Below are 17,287 nucleotides of genomic sequence, written 5' to 3'. Positions count from 1 at the left end.
TACCTGGTAGATTAATTTCAAAATTACTAGAAAATTAAAATGTAATCCTTCATTAATCTCATGATGTGTAACAAAAACCACATTTTAAGATATTAATAGAGATTTTATTGTTAACTGTTGTGGGGTTTAAATTACGTTCAATTTTAAAATTTTGAAACTTTTTTTTATCATTAAAGAAAATAAACAGTGCAAATTTAGGAACTACACGATATATATTATTTTGTAGTTCTAACATAAGTAAACATTAAAGGCATTCTTCTGCATTTTTGTATTGTTTTTACTTTATTTTTATAAACTTTTTCAAAGAGAAAGTAAACGTCAATCACATCAGTCAAATAACTATACAGAAGGTTTACGGTTCATTTGTGTCCACCTTTGGTTTATTTATTTATTGTTCATTAGTTTTTTGTTTGTTTGTTTTTGATATTCAGAGGGTTCTCATAAGTCATATCAAAAGACAAGTCTCTCAAGAGAGAAAGGCAATATTCTTATCCAGAAACTCATTGGCAGCCCCTAAGTAGAACGAGATGGTGATAGTATTCATAATGAACAAACAAGCGGAAGTTAGTTTTTTAAGTATTCTGTCCCAGACTGGCATGATATCCAAGTACTTTCACTTACTTGCAGTCTTAAGTCTCCAGAGGAAACAGTCAGGTGTTCCATGTTAACCTTAAACTATGTAATACTATACATTTAGGTGAAGAAATACTCATCGATCCATTTTTACTGGTAAACTGTGTCAAATGCCACCCAGTGGAAGTATCATGCTTTTCTTTCAGCTTTTAAGTTATTGGATTCTTGCTACTAGATGCCTGAAGATGTTGCAGTGGAGATAGATAAGTTCTTGGAAGCTTTTATTTCCAGTCCCAATAAAGACTGGAAAGGTATATTTATTTATCTTTGATCTAAACGCTTCACAATTAGGGTTACACCAGTGAGTCAAAATGCACAGCTGTGCTTCTCTGTGCTAATCCTCTGTGCAGAGCACAGACATCCCCCCTTTATCCTTATGTAGTCGTAATGCCTGAAATTTAATCCTTAATTCTTGCTCTCCCCAAATGAATGTTGAAAACAGCAGTCGCCTCAAGATGCTTAATATTCAAGGTAAAGACCCTACAATAACAGAAAGGACGCAATTGTCATTTCTCCTTTAATTATTGCTGATAAACAGTTTATTAGCTAATCATGATTAAAAAAAAGAAATGGTAAATGGCCTGTATTTGTATAGCGCTTTTACTAGTCCCTAAGGACCCCAAAGCACTTTACACATCCAGTCATCCACCCATTCACACACACATTCACACACTGGTGATGGCAAGCTACATTGTAGCCACAGCCACCCTGGGGCGCACTGAAAAAAGAAATATTAGTGTAGGCAATGTATTCATTTTTACCTCACAGCCATAAAAGGCTAATGAGTTATTGTTGTCACCCTGCTGGGCGGACAGCGTGGGCACCTAATTCTGTGAATGCAATGACCTGAGAACAACGTAACATCATCTATTATAGGTGCATCTACAAAAAAATCTTACACAAGTTCAAAACTAAATAAATAAGAGTCGAAGGTCAGAGGTCAGGTTTTTTGAAAATCTTATGATTGTAATAACTCAACTTCAGATTGATACCATAGGTGCATTTACTAAAACTCCTGGACACGTTCAAATCTCAGTGATCTTGACCTCAAGGTCAGGATAAGTTTTCCGAAAACCTTGTGAGTGTGATAACTTGAGAACAAGGTGACATAGAATTCTGAAATTAATACCGTAGATATGGCTAATAGGAGGCTGAGGAGTAACACTGACAGTGTCTAGTATTTTTTTTTTTACAGTGGTTATGCATGTTTGTTGGTAGCATTATTGTTCAGTCCCTTTAATGTCAACTGTTAGGTCAGTATAACTGTATTCATAAAAGATGACAAATTCTTCAAGTTTTTGACTTTAAGGATTTGTTATTGTTGCCTTTATATTTACAGCTCCCTTTTTTTGATGGTGACAATTTTGAGTATTATGTATATTTACTTCCATGTAGGATCCACATAGATCTGAGTAGACTTCTATCCAAATAGTACATTAGAACTAATACATTTGTTAGTTTTATTAAGTTTAGTAATAGTGGGAAAAAATGTCATCACCACATAAAAAGGTTCAAAAGACTAGATGATGAGAAAGGTTAACCATTCTCATCATCTAGTCTAACAACCACTGACTTTTGTCTCTGAGCAATAACAATCAGAACAGTGTATATTAAAAAACAACTGTTGGTTCCATCCATGTGGTCTATGAAACCATGGGAAGTACAGCAGAAAATGTTGGCTATTCTCGTTCTTTCTTTGTGATCATGTTCTGACATTACATTACAATCTTCAAACCTTCTTGATTGGTGTGTCAGTTAGACACAGGGAACACTCACTTAGTGTCTTTGTTTCTTTGAAATCCCCGTAACTTCTACTTGATGTGGCTCTATCAGCACTGACGTGATGTCAAACCTGCTGTTTCCCAGGAGTGATATCTTAGTTTCCCTGTAGTTGTAGTTTACACGTTGCTCTCAACGCCTAGACAATCTGAAGGTACTCCCCTCTTTTTCATTTTTTCCTCCATTGGCTCAGGTGTGCCAATGTAAATGAAAAAAACACTCTGAGCCCTAGCATCTGGGAACGGAGTCCGTTTTCTTTAAGTGGTTTTTTTTATGCTGGTATGAGTCTTTCTTTTCATGAGATTTGGTCAGGTACTCTTGATCCACAAACTTTCTTCTCCCATTTTGTAGAGTCTTGGCTTTTTTGCTATTCTTTGGTTTTATATTCCAGGAAATAGGCACAGACAGACACTGGTTTGGAGCCTTAGCACAGACAGACACTGGTTTGGAGCCTTAGGGTGGTTTGGGTCCCAGTGACTGGCGTCAGGACTGAACACCAAGTATCATGACTTCTAGTCTATCCAGTAAATCCAGGTCCAGCTTTTATTACACCTACACATTATTGTTTACCTACCCTTATATCATCACATCAAGCTACAGTGAGAACCACCATAGCACAGATACTGATCTTAGTATACCACAAGAAAACATAACATGCAAATACGACTGATTTAATTTTTTTCCTTTTTTGAACATGTATATGTGTATGTGTTGCTTTCAGTGATTTATAGATCAAGGACTTATTTACTTGTATTACATATCTTGTTAGGGCTTGATGTGACCAGGTCCAGGTAGACGAGCATTGCTGGAGCTCCTGTACCCAGATATGCGCTCCAGCATGTAGTTTTGTCAAAGATTTGGTATCTTTGTTGTACTGAAACCTCTGGCATCATTGGCATGCCTCTTTCTTTGCTTGCAGTTTGTTCTAGGGGTCACTCTGGGATTTGTAGGTATTTCACTGTTGTTGGCAAGACGCAGTCTGCTGCTCATGAAGGATGATGATTTGGGCTGGCAACTTCAGTCCATTGACAGTAGTATTCTTGTACTGTAGGTTGAAATAGGGGTCTTTGTTGTCCTCTCTGGGTTTTGTGCAGATCCAATTTGTAGTTTAAACTGTCTTTTTAGCTGAAGCATTGGTCTGGGAGCTTTGAGGACTTGCTGTGACATACTGAAAATCCAGTGACTCTGCAAACTTCTCATGAGCTGTAGCGTGCCCCGGTGTCACTTCAAACTGTTTTTGGGAGGTCATGTCTGCCAAATACTCCCTTTATTTTGTGGACGAGAGCAGCTACGGCGATGTCATCTTTGGATTTTTCGACACCCAACATCCAGAAAAATATTATAAACAAATAAAGCTTAATGCTGAACATTGAGGATTCTGATTGTTTCTTTGGTTAAAGAAGCAATTGTTATTGCAACTAGATGAGGTCACGACCAAGAATGACCAAGCTAAGAGAAGGAAACACTGATGATGGCTAACTAACTGGACATAGTGATAGTGGACAAGCAGAGGACCAGTGACAGATCTAACTATACCAAGTGATAGCAACATCAAGTTGCTCTAGTTTGGATCCCTGGATCTCTTTAACATTGTCAGCGAAATGTCGATGTACTAATTTGGTGATTAAGAAAATGTATAAAATTTTGTTTTCTTGATTCTAATCTGTTGGAAAGTCCCTTTTACTCTGCCGAAGCTGCGGCTCCTCAAACCCAGAAGACCGCAAGAACACTTTGATCTGGGACAATCAAGCAAGCAATTTCCACAGCTACATTAATAGGCCAGGACACATCAACGTTAAATGTTTCAATGGATCCATTTTAAAGTTTCAGAGCTTTTCTAAGTCATATTTCTAAGCCATCACCTTAGAAACAAACAGCAGCACAGAGGGCGCCCTTATTATTGATATAATTAACTAGAAATATAATGTTATTGTAAGACCCTACAATAATACATACAGAGAAAAACCCAACAATCATATGACCCCCTATGAGCAAGCACTTTGGCAACAGCAGGAAGGAAAAACTCCCTTTTAACAGGAAGAAACCTCCAGCAGAACCAGGCTCAGGGAGGGGCGGCCATCTGCTGCGAACAGTTACGGTGAGAGAAGGAAGACAGGATTAAAGACAAATTAATAACAGATTAACAGATTAATAACAAGTATGATTCAGTGATTCAGAGGTCTGTTAACACATAGTGAGTGAGAACTATATGATTTAGCAAAAAGGAAGCAAAAAGTTTTAAACCTAATCTTAAAAGTAGAGATAGTGTCTGTCTCCCAAATCCAAACTGGAAGCTGGATTCATAGAAGAGCGTCCTGAAAACTGAAGGTTCTGCCACCCATTCTACTTTTAAATACTCTATGAACAACATGTAAGCCTGCAGTGCGAGAGCGAAGTGCTCTAATAGGGTGATATGGTACTATCAGGTCATTAAGATAAGATGGGGCCTGATTATTTAAGACCTTGTATGTGAGGAGCAGGGGTTTGAATTCAATTCTGGATTTAACAGGGAGCCAATGAAGGGAAGACAAAACAGGAGAAATACCCTCTCTCTTTCTAGTCCCTGTCAGTACTCTTGCTGCGGCCTTTTGGATTAACTGAAGGCTTTTCAGGGAGTTTTTAGGACATCCTAATAATAATGCCCAGATGGACGATAGATGATCACAAATAGGACTGGTTTTTGAGTTTTCCAGCTGGGGTGGACAAAGCTAAGCATCAGGCTTTCCAGTGAATTAAAAGTCTGTTTTGGTCTTTGGTTGATTAATTAGCTGGTGTGGAAAATTGCTGCCACACCGCCCCCTCGACCTGTGCTTCGAGGTTTCTGATAGTAGGTTTGACTCAGGGGTGTTGATTCATTTAAGCTAACAATCACCCTGCTGTAACCAGGTTTCTGTAAGGCAGAATAAATTGATTTGTTGATCAATTGTTAAGTCATGTACTAACAGAGACTTGGAAGAGAGACACCTAATGTTTAATAATCCACATTTCACTGTTTTACTCTGTGGTGCAGATGTGGATACTGTATTGTTCTTTCTTTGTGATTTTTTTAAAATCTTTAAATCATTTGTTGTTGTTGTTTTGTTTGTTTGTTTTTTGTCTGTTTGGGAGCTGACACAGTCTTTAAGGGGATGGGGTTTGGGGGGATAACAGAGAAGCTGCAACTCTGCTTCCTGGTCCCAACTCTGGATAGTCACGTTTTGGGGGTTTAATAAATTTGGCCAGATTTCTAGAAATAAGAGCTGCTCCATCCAAAGTGATGGATGAATCCCACATCGCTTTTTGGACACCACTCAGACAGACAACGATTTGCTAGAGCACTCATTTCTTCTCCTTTACAACAGTGTTGCATGTTTCTGTAACACTTTTTATGTTGTTTATATATAATGTCTCTGTAGCAGATGGCACTCATTAGGTTGGCTGCATAATATTAGTTATTTGTTTAATTGTGTAGTCATTAACATGTTTGCTTAGCAAGCAAAGGTTGCTGATATGATTCTGACTTTGGAGTTTTCAACTGATATTCAACTGATAAAACTCCAAACTCCCCTTTGGAGTTTTATCAGTTATGGCATCCCGGTGTAAAAACTCTCAAATCAAACATCTGTCACAATGAAGCAGCTGAAAGTAGCTTTTTTGTGCTTTTTCTTCTATTTTGGTTATTTGTTTAAAATTAGTTAATTAAAGTCTTAAAGTATTCAGTCAGTTTATAATAGTTTAAAATAAAACTGAATGTAGAACTAATGTTAAATAATTAATTTGGTACATATCAGACTCCATACAACAGTAGGAAAGTCTTTGGTCTTAAAGCTGAAAAAATGTTTATCCTTTACGCAGTGTTTTTATTTTCCTTATTTTGCCAGGTCAAGCTTCCTTTTCCTGTAGATCAAATCACAAATCTTCCAAGGAATGACTTCCAAATGCTGGTGAAAATGCACAAACTGACTTCAGAGCAACTTGAGTTTATTCATGACATCAGGCGGCGGAGTAAGAACCGCATCGCAGCACAGCGTTGTCGCAAGAGGAAGCTCGACTGCATCCTCAACTTGGAGTGCGAGATCAGAAAGCTGGTGAGTGGATTGATTGTTCTAACACACTGTCATTAGCTGTCACCCAGTGAGAAGCTGCTCTCTTCTTTGGACACGGACTCACCTTAGTCATAACCATTTCATTATAATCAGTAACATTTTATTCTCCTCAGCACTTTCAAACCATTACATTGCTCTCCAATGACTGTTCACTGGAGCCCTAACCCTGCTCTACTCTCTCTGTGCAGTCAGATTGCGGTGGTCCCCCGTCTTCTTTCTGTGTTTATTTATTCCGATGCTTAAACTGAGCTGATCCTGTTCTTCTGCAAGGGATCCCTCTTCTACAGAAGCCATCCGTCTGGGTGTCACTTCTAACGACAATGTTTGTTGTGTTGACTTACTAACTAGACAACCCCCCACCCCCACCACCACCCCCCACCCCACTCCCCGAAAAAAGATGTTCCTAGGCACCCTCTTTTATACTTTTTTGTCCATTTGTCTCCCTTTCTCTTTTCTCCTCTCTGGACATCCAATCAGGCTGTTTACATATAATCACCTGATGTCCAGCCACACCTTATCATCTTCTCCATCTCCAACCTTTCACCCACTTTTAACTAGGGCAAAGGTTACTTCATGAATACCACTTTATCATATTTTTATCTTTTCTATGTTATTCTCAAATTTAAAGATTCCATTACATATGAGCATTCAGTCACATATCAATATAGTTCATGTTTCACTCAGTTTATGCAATCTTACTTAGATTTCATTAGCTAATTCTTACATTGATTTTTACATATTCTCTTTTGATTCAAATACATTGTTCTCTTCAAAACTCCTTGTTTGCTGTTCACAATGTACTCAGTACAGTTTCTTTTATTAAATCATACATTTAGGTCAGACATTCTTTTGGATCAGTGGCTCTTTGGTGTCGCTCACTGCCATCCTACAGACACCCCAGATCAGTGTTACGGAATGAAGTATAATTAACTATCAGCAAAATCACAGATGAATTATGGTTCTGTATTCATCTATTACAACACATAATACCATTTCTTGTGTTCAAAATCATGTAATGTAGCCGCACACGAACAGATAGGATATCTATCTCCTGACATTGGACTCATCTCTGTGCTTGTCCTGCTAGACCTCAGTGCAGCCTTCGATACTATTGACCATAATATCCTATTAGAGTGATTAGAGCATGCTGGTATTAAAGGTACCAGACTGCAACGTTTTAAATCATACTTATCTAACAGACTTTTTTCATAGAAATAGAGCGTTATTTTTACACACTAAAATTAATAATAGACTTCCACAGGGTTCCGTTAATGCTTCTCTTAAACTCTATCATTAAAAGGCATAGCATACATTTTCTCTGCTGTGCAGAGTATCTATCAACAAAGCCAGATAACGCACACGACCATCAACATAATGACCTTTAATTTCCTGCATCTAAATTCAGATAAAACTGAGGATATTGTACCTAAATATCTAACCAGATGCTTACTCTGGATGGCAGTACCTTGGCCTCCAGGAACACCGTGAGGAATCTTGGATTTGTTTGAGGATCAAAATAAAGAAATAAAAAAAGAAGACTTTGAGGGGACCATATGGATATGTCCGTCAGTGTACATATTAAACAAATATGTAGGACTGCTTTCTTCTATTTTGGCAATATCTCTAAAATTAGAAACATCCTGTCTCAGAGTGTGTATTTGTTCTTCACTCTTTCTGTGTTATCAGAATCAGAATACTTTATTAATCCCGAAGGAAATTAGGGACACTAATCTGCGTTAAATCAGTGTTAACATTCCCAAGCCTGACTGGAGCAGCCCAAAAGCCATGGTGAGTTGGGGTTGACTTAAGACACAGTCTTTCATTGCTGTAGTTGTAGGTTTAAGTGACTGACTTTGACTGAGATTGTCATCTATTTGCCTTACTGAAACAGAAATCCTAAGAGAAGTGCTGGGCAAAAATGCACAGAAGAGAAAAAAGTAGTTTGTAAAAAGCGAGAGAATGAATGGAAAGTTCAACAGGCAATGAGTGGAAAGCATTTTTGTAGTGCTGTACTCTTGTGCACAGACTTATTGATTGCATCTTGAAATGAGTCATAACCTATGTATGTGTGTCTGTGTGTAGGTGTGTGAGAAGGAGAAGTTGCTGACTGAGAGGAACCAGCTAAAGGCATGTATGGGTGAGTTGTGGGAGAACTTCTCCTGCCTGTCACAGGAGGTGTGCAGGGATGTTCAGCTCAGCCCCGAGCAGGTCCAGTCGTTACACCACTACTGTCCCATGCTGCGCCCCGCCATCTCCACTGCCAGCAACAACACTGCCCACGAGCCCAAGGCTTCCCTCAGCACCAACACCACCACCAGCATTGACCTTACCACCCACTCGGGCTCAGCCACACCAGAACCAACCTTTCACGGTTCACCCGGGCCATCGGAGAGCGACCCTGACGTGGCTGTCAGAAACAGGGCAGACAAAGATACAAACGGCCAAGACGCCACCAGCTTGTATACAAAGTCAGGGCCACCGGTGGAAAAATCCAACCAGACGGTAACGGTGGATTTTTGCCAGGAAATGACTGACAAATGTACAACTGACGAGCAGCCGAGGAAGGACTGTACTCAGTAGTGGTCGTTCTCTGTTTTGTTTTCTTTTTCATTATTTAATTTTGCTCTTCTGACAAACCCTCTCTCAGGGTTGTTGAGACAGTCAGCATCTGCCAGTGTTCAGTGAAAAACAAGCTTTGTTTGTATTTATATCTTTTTTGACGGTCGACACTAAAGTTGTCTTAACAACAGCAATACTGTTCTCCAGGAATTCTCCTATTACCGTGACAGAGTGGAACTTCTCACCAAACCCTTACGATGGTGCTATACTTCCCCCGGCAGCAACCTCTACAGTGGAGACTTTGTTCTTCATGTGTCACACATCACAACTCAAAGTCAAACCTCATTGGACCTAAACTGCAGCTCGCTTTGTCTCTCTGCATACCAGCAGTATGTCAGTTCCTGCCTTTGTCTTTTCCTCTTCTCTCCTTGCCACTCTGTCTCTCTCAATCTCTTCTACCTCTTTCTGTCTCACTCTGCATCTCTCTCTCTCTCTGTTTCTTCTTTCACTATATCTGAGTGACACTTTTGGTCACAGCAATTCAAACTCAGGAAGAAAAAAATCCTCTGAATGTTCAACCTAATTCATGAAAAATGAGAAAACGGCTTCTGTACACACGGAAGTTGCAAACTGTAAAATGTTCATATGCAAAAATGTCTTCAAACGTCTCTCATTTGTATTGCTGTACAGAAGAAATTTGTACAGATTGTAACCGAAAACATTCCTCCTATGCCTTCCACGTGGAATTGAAAGGAGAAAAAAAAGGCTTTTGCAGGCAGTTAAATGGCTATTTTTATTTCCCACTCATCAGCAATACCATTGTATTTGGATGTTGTACTGGTGACTTTCAAGTGCTTGTTTGGCAGAAGTGTATATAGCATGATGACTGTAACAGTGATTTTGTACAGCTAGACGCCTAGATGTTTCTTTTTCACCGGGGTTATAACAAGGGAAAAATTGTTGCTTTGCTGTTTCCTGTCCTGCCTAATGAACGAGGGGAGCGTTCTTATACTCAGGAGATCAGCTCGATACACATTTAGACACAGTACACACAGGCACGCACACATCGACACACACATTTTGAGCCCCTTGCATGTATAATTGAAGATGTGTTTTCGAGAGCGTGGCTCAGGCTGGCTCTTCTAAATCTTCGACACCTCTTTAAATGTGAAAAAAAAAAATCCTTGTTTTCTTTTCGTTTTTTAAGGAAACGTATTTGTTCCCAGAACTTTAATATATCCTATTTGTTTATACACAATGTTGTCATTTGATGATAGGAGACAGCAAAAAGCCTCTCCGATTTTTTATTTTTTTTTATTTATGTTGATTACGATAAAATTGACTAATGAAAAAATGAAAAAGCATACAAACATAAATCACGCACTTTTTTCCTGGCCCCCTTACGCCCCAAGTGAGGGTCTTTACTTCAGACTGCTTAAAAGTCAGAGACTGGAGCACTTAAATTGGCAAAAAATATCTATGAAGAATATGAAAATATGCCGAAGGAAGCTAATATTTCATCTTACATTTTTATTTCTTTAGAAATTGAATAAGCTAATTCAGTTCCTTTGACGTGAAAGCAGTGTGTGTGTTGTTCAGATGATTGAGTAGCAATCATATAAGATAGTAAAGTGTTTAGCCTACTTGTGCATTTGTTTTAAACACCCTACTTTGTAATGTGCATGCATGCTACCTAATAGCTATAAACCTAGTTAGTTGGTTTAGCTTTTTTTTTTTTTTTGCTTTGTGCATTCTCTCTGGAACATTCTGCTATAAAAATGCATTTTCACATTTCTATATATAAAGAATCTGAAATATGTCAACCCTTGCTAGAGGCAGAAGTAGCAGAGCTCCACACTCCAGTGCAAAGGTTGAATGAAAATGTTCATTGCACTTTAAAGCTCCAATCCAAATTGGCACTCCCTATTAGCCTAACAGGGCTGAAGTTCATGTTTTTACTGTAGTTTCTTTCAAATGTTTCCTATAAAAAAGCTATGCTTATGTTAAAACAGATGAGTATCTAATACAGTACTTTGAAAATGAAATCCCTTAAAAGCTAAATTTAATGTTAAACTCATTTATTAGCATAGTTGAAAAGCTGCTCTGTTGTCACAAGGGGTCACCATAGCAGGTAGCGCCGCACACAACCTCAAAGAGGATCCGTGTCTCCGGCCAGCGACCTTTCACGCAAATGTACAATCAGTAACATTATGGAGACACACAAGCTTATTTGCATTTAAAAGCTTACTTGAACAAAATATACTCGTTTGAATTTTTTATGAGCCACTGATGTTTTCACGTTTTCAAGTTTTCTCTGTTGTCTAAACAATATTGCCCTATTTTACTGCTTCCAGGCTAGCTGAAAGCCACTCAGCTGGCTTTGTCATACTAGAAACCTAATTTCCTCCATGCATGTGTGAAAATGCAATAGTTATGTAAGAAGTTAAGTAAAAATTAAGTCATTTTAAAACTTTACTTTACAGCTTTACATTTTTATTAATAAAACGTGTTTCTGTTTGTTTTTTTCCAAATAACATGTAATACAAGATGCTAAAGAAATAGATTATAATTTTACTTAATAAAAATATGCTCCAGGTTTTAAGAATCTATAGCTAATTTGTCATCCATAAACATTTCCTCATTAGGTTATCAAACATTAAATAAATATTAGTGTCCATTTTATATGATCATTTGAACCTATTTAAGTGGGCCAGTAGCTTTTGATAGTGCTGTAAAAGGTATATGAAATGTATTTTATCAGGTTATACAGTGGTGCCCTCTTCCTGATTTCCTTTTTTTATATGTTTGTCACAATTACACGTTTCAGATCATCAAACAAATTTAAATATTAGACAAAGATAACACAAGATGAGATTTTTGTCCAGTCTCTTTCTTCTTATTGAATCATGAACATGTGATGGACATGTTTAATGTTGTTCTGGGTTCTTCTGTTACCTCCTGGATGAGTGCTGGGAGGTCACAGATCTGCTCTTGGAGTCATACTGGTAGGCCGGTCACTCCAGTTAATCACTGTTCCATGTTTTCTCTATTTGTGTATGATGGCTTTCACCGTAGTTACAAAGGCTTCAAAATAGCTTTGTAACCCTTAACAGACTGACAGACGTCAGTTACTTTGTTTTTCAGCATTTTCTTTAGATCTGGACAGTCTTTTAGCCAGCTTCACCTTGTCAGACAGGTCTGTCAGTAATCAGGCCTGAGTGTGTTTAATGAAACTGAATTCAGCTTTTCAAAAAAATGTGGTTAATCACTTTTAATTCATGATTTAAAAAGAGGGGCAATTATTTTGGATAACTTTTCTACCTCTATCAATGAAATCATCATTTAGCTTACTCAGGTTATCTGAGCTTACTCAGGTTGTCTTTATCTAATATAAAAAAAAAAATTGATGATCTGAAACAAGTGTGACAAATATGTAAAACACTAGAAAATCAGGAAGGCTTCGACATGTTTCTAACGTTTTGTTTCAATTGTTCTCCCCGTGGCTCCGTATGTTTTCTTGAGGTATTCTAGATACCTCCTCAGTTAAACTGTGGGCATGAACTGTGAAAGCCCTTAAAGACTGGAGACCTTTTCAGGGTGTACATCACCACTCACCCTCTGACAGCTAAGATGGGCTCCAGCCATGCTGCAACAATGAATGGGCTAACCAGTTGAGAGAATGGATAGATATTCCATTTATCAACATAAAATAAAAACACAGAAAGGGGAAGAGTAAACTGTAATAATATATAATTTGACATCAAGAAAAGTAAATAATATTAATAATTGAATTGACTAAAACATGTCATTTAAATTTGTACAACTAAAGTGATTTATTCATTTTCATAACCTTTTTTTTTATTTTAGAGGTGACAGGAAATAGTCATCTAATTACACATGCAGAACAAATAGAGGTTTAAAACAAAATATTGGTTATTAAAGTTCGGGCCATTCTCAACATCTTTTAAGGTAATGTTGACCCTCCGTTACAAACAAACAGACCCTGAGTAGTATGAAATGTTTATCACTCTAAATATGTAATTTTTCAAAAGCAAAAAGTTTGTTTTCAGTAGTTGCAAACTTGTAAACACTGTCTACGTTAGCTACCTGCTAATAATTTCAATGCTGTCTTCGCCCTGTTTTGGTTGTACAATCAAGTTTTAATCACAATTCATTTAATCGCAAAAGTAATTTCTAATGTCACTTTAATTTACTTTAGTGAACAGAATTTTAGCATGACATTTGGGGGATGTTAATATACCAAGCATAGCAATTAGCCATACTAGCCTTTTTGCTGATTTTGAGGGTTTTTTTTATTGTTTTCTATCCAAATGTTTCAAGGATTGGGGCTTTAAAGTTTGCATGACATTTTTTGGAGTTCTCCCCATGACCTTTACTGATGTAAATCCTAGATGTAGTTTGAATGATGAACTTGTTTGTAAGATAATTTCTGTTTCACAGCCAGACAGAGAAAGTGTAACTGTAGTTTAAAAACCTGTTTTAAAATTGTTCAATCGTCCCTGTTTTGTACAAAGACCCACACATGCACACATATGATCACATACACGTACACATATTGGCACAGAATGAGTGTGGAGCAATAGTGACTCCTCTACAACTGAGCTTGTTTCTTGTTTGTTGAACTGTTTATTTCTAATTTGTTCTTTTATTTGCGTGCACATATTTACTAAAGCAGAGCAGTATTTTCCCATGTTAGCATTCTGTCACATTCAAACAAGAGAACTAAAGCGAAATAATCGACATATTGACATTTTCTACAAACATTATGCAACTCTTTTTCTAATTCTTTTGATTTGTTTAGAAACTGAGGAAACCTCTTTATATTGCTGTTTGCACACAACGAATTCAAACAGCTGTCTCATGGGAGACGATTAATTCCAATATTATCACAGAATTTCTCTGTGTTATTAATTTAACTTGACATTCCCATAGAGGGAAAATGAACGATGACACAACACTCCCTGTGCATGGTCCAAATTATGGGCATCCTCAGCAAAAATGGTGAGATAATTTAAACATCTTTATTTAACATTAACGCAGCACAGTTTGTACCATTGCTATCGCTAACACTGCTGTTTAAAATGCCACAACAACAAAAAAAATGCTGTCTTGCCTCTAGTGGTATCAACCCACACAGATGGTTTTGGTTTAATTTTGTCCAGATTTTAGTGCATGTGCTTTTCCCTGCACTCAACTATAATGGAAACAAAATTTCAGTCATTCATTGCATGATAATAATGCGGTGGTAAACTCTCAAACACTGACATGTCAAACCAAAGCTATCTGTAGAATTGGGAAATGTTTTATTGTTATTTGGGTGAACCATCCCTTTAATATCTCAGGGTGCCAAGCATTTACACCTGCTCTCTGCATTGTACTGAAGCAGACTTTTTCTTTTCTTTGTTTGTTTTTACCTGCTTTGTTTGTGCATCAAACTAAAATTTCCTTCAAGCGGTTTTGATATCATTTAACCTTCAGTGCTAATTGAAACCCACACCACTCTGCCCCGCCACCTCCACAATTGAAAAACTCACAAACACTTACACACACACATAGCCACTCTCTTTGATGCTCCATTGTCCAGCTAGTGGCCAACGGTCTATTTCAGCCCTCTATGGCTAATAGCACACAATGAATTAAACTATGCAGAACAAAGGCAGATGCACAGTCGATCATTCTCTGCGTGTTCACAAAAAATATGAATTAGTGCAGCTTTAAAGTGATTGAACACAAGTAAAATGAATTATGAATCTGATATTTTGCTAAATGAACTTTTCCTGTATATTTTTTACAGTCAAACAATGTGTTTATGGCCATTACATCAGTTTTTAATTATGTGCACAATTTTGCTGTTGTTGTAGCTCTTTTTGGTTGTTTTTTAATTTTGGATATGTTTTGTTTTGGGGGTTTGTTGTCATTGCTTCTCTGAAACAAACACTGGCTTTTTAACTCCAAAGGTTGTTCTATTGAAGAATACGAACAAAAACATGCCTTTCTCACAGATTGTTCAACTTTCTTGAAAAAAAAAAGAAAAAAAATCTGGTTTCCTGGTCGAGTGCACAGGTTGAGATCACTGAGTAGAGTATAAATATAGAATATGTTTACAAATAGGTGTCATGTCACATTTGATCAATTTTTGCCATGTAAAACTTGCTCGGTTCAGTTGAACCGATTCTTGGTGTTGTGGAAGAGACAGAATGAGTTTCCTCACCTTGTCTTTAATCCAACTATTGGGATGGGTCAGCATTACATGGATACAAGTGCACCTCCAATATTTGCCTTAGAACTTGCAGAGGCCATAGTTCACATTTAAGTGAAGCGAGTGTATGCAAGGGCCTGAGCCCCCATCCCTTAGTCACCAGTGCGGACTTTCTCACACTTATCTACCTGTGAAATCCTTCATACCTCTCATAACTGGTCAATGACTGTATCAGCAAACTGCATCAGGTGTTTTTTCTACATGCTTTTTACACAGATTATATGGATTATTGTATTAGTAGGTGCATCATTTTTAATGTAATAGCTCTTAAGCTTGTAGGTGTTGTTTTTTCTCTCATTTTTCTAAATGACTGTTTTGTGTTAATATTGTCAATTTGAAATTACTGTCATTTGCTTATTCTCTACTAAGAGTTCTTACCTAATTTTAAATGCTACATGACCCTAATTAATTAAATGACTTAATAACCATTGTAAATACGGTATTGTGAGAACCCCATTTTCATTCATTTCTATTGCTAGTGTTATATAAATGATTTTTTTTTTTGTCTAGACACCATTTCTCTTTAAGAAATAAAGAAACATGCATATCATGTGTTGTGTGTTGTTTTCCTCTGTTTTTGGTCAACATTTGAGGTAAATGTCTCCTTACCTTTAATTATTCCACTCAACAATCTTTGTGTTTAAACCTTTTCACTTAAAAAACACATTTAAATTACTTTAGCTGATAGTATGCATACATCTACTGCTAACATTTTCATATGCTACTTTAACACCAGCAGATTTGAGCACTGATTGAAAAAAATAAAAAGGTAAATCTGCATGCTGTGGCGACTGTAACTGAACTTTAAATTCAGTTTTAGCTAAACAGTGCCTGTGTGTGTGTGTGTGTGTGTGTGTGTGTGTGTGTGTGTGTGTGTGTGTGTGTGTGTGTGTGTGTGTGTGTGTGTGTAAATTCCCCACTCGTCCTGTGGGCAGTCTTCATCCTTCAAGCTCAGGGCCTCTATTGTGCAGTATCCTTTCTGTTCCCAGGACTGCATTCTTCTGGACAGCGATCTCAGATATCATTTGTGGGATCTGCTGTAGCTGCTCATCCAGATTGGGGCTTAAAGCCCTGACTGCAATCATTACCATGGGAACTATTGTTGCCTTCGACTTCCACACCTTATTTAGCACTTTTCTCAGGCCTTTGTATTTTGCTAATGTCTTGTGTTACTTTGTTCTAATGTTGCTATCACTTGTTATATCTACATCTGTCACTGTGCCCATATCCCTCTGTTTGTCCACCACTACTATGTCCAGTTGGTTAGCCATCACCAGTTTGTCTGTCTGTATCTGGAGGTCCCACAGGATCTTAGCTTCATCATTCTCAACCACCCTAGAGAGCGTATCTTATTTTGTCCTTGGGACTTCCAGGCACAGATGTTCCTGTATACTATGATAGACAGCTTTTTATGGTGCTCCATGTATGCCCTGCCTGCTAGCATTGCACTTGCACTCAGCTGTTATATGCTTGATTGTCGCAGAAGCATCTTTATACATCCAGTACTGCCATGATTAGTGTCACAAGGATCTTTCTTGTTTCATCCTGGATAGTCGTTCTGACACTCACAAGTACTGTGCTGTAAGCCTCCTTCCTTCCACTTACAGTACAGTCTCAGGATACTGGTATAGGAGTGAAACCCTCCATAGTAAGGAGCTTCCTTCTCTTGATGTCAGTGGTTTCTATCTCCTCCTTTTGCCATCCTAGCAGGGTATCTGATTATTATTAATCAGATTCAATTATTAGGCCCCTCTACTATGGGAGGTGTATACATGAGTATGTAAAAACAATAATCAAAATACACATTCCATGGATTCAAAAAATTATATGTAGCCAGCTAGCTAACTAGACAACTAGTAGTTTATTATAACATTTTTTTTAAATGTGTGGTTTGCATTCACAAGGAGATATGGGAACCTAAACAACACAAAGTTCAAAGAATGTATTTTTC

At 37.6% G+C, this 17,287-nt stretch overlaps 1 protein-coding gene across 4 annotated transcripts in view; it reads left to right on the top strand.

Annotated features, from left to right (window-relative positions):
* The window catches only part of bach2b (BACH transcriptional regulator 2b), a 94,876-nt gene extending 78,992 nt beyond the window's left edge, over nt 1-15,884 (top strand). For all 4 annotated transcript variants that reach the window (XM_085134105.1, XM_085134104.1, XM_085134107.1 and 1 more), the window contains 2 exons: nt 6,273-6,479; nt 8,580-15,884. In XM_085134105.1, the coding sequence (XP_084990231.1) occupies nt 6,273-6,479; nt 8,580-9,077 (705 nt within the window). In that variant the 3' untranslated portion in view covers nt 9,078-15,884. The remainder of the gene's footprint in view (nt 1-6,272; nt 6,480-8,579) is intronic.
* Nucleotides 15,885-17,287: the final 1,403 nt, after the last annotated feature.

This window comes from Neolamprologus multifasciatus, chromosome 15 (assembly GCF_963576455.1).
Source record: "Neolamprologus multifasciatus chromosome 15, fNeoMul1.2, whole genome shotgun sequence".
Classification (NCBI taxonomy): domain Eukaryota; kingdom Metazoa; phylum Chordata; class Actinopteri; order Cichliformes; family Cichlidae; genus Neolamprologus; species Neolamprologus multifasciatus.
The sequence above is the reverse complement of the archived record's forward strand: the minus strand, read 5'-3'. Positions and strand labels throughout refer to the sequence as shown.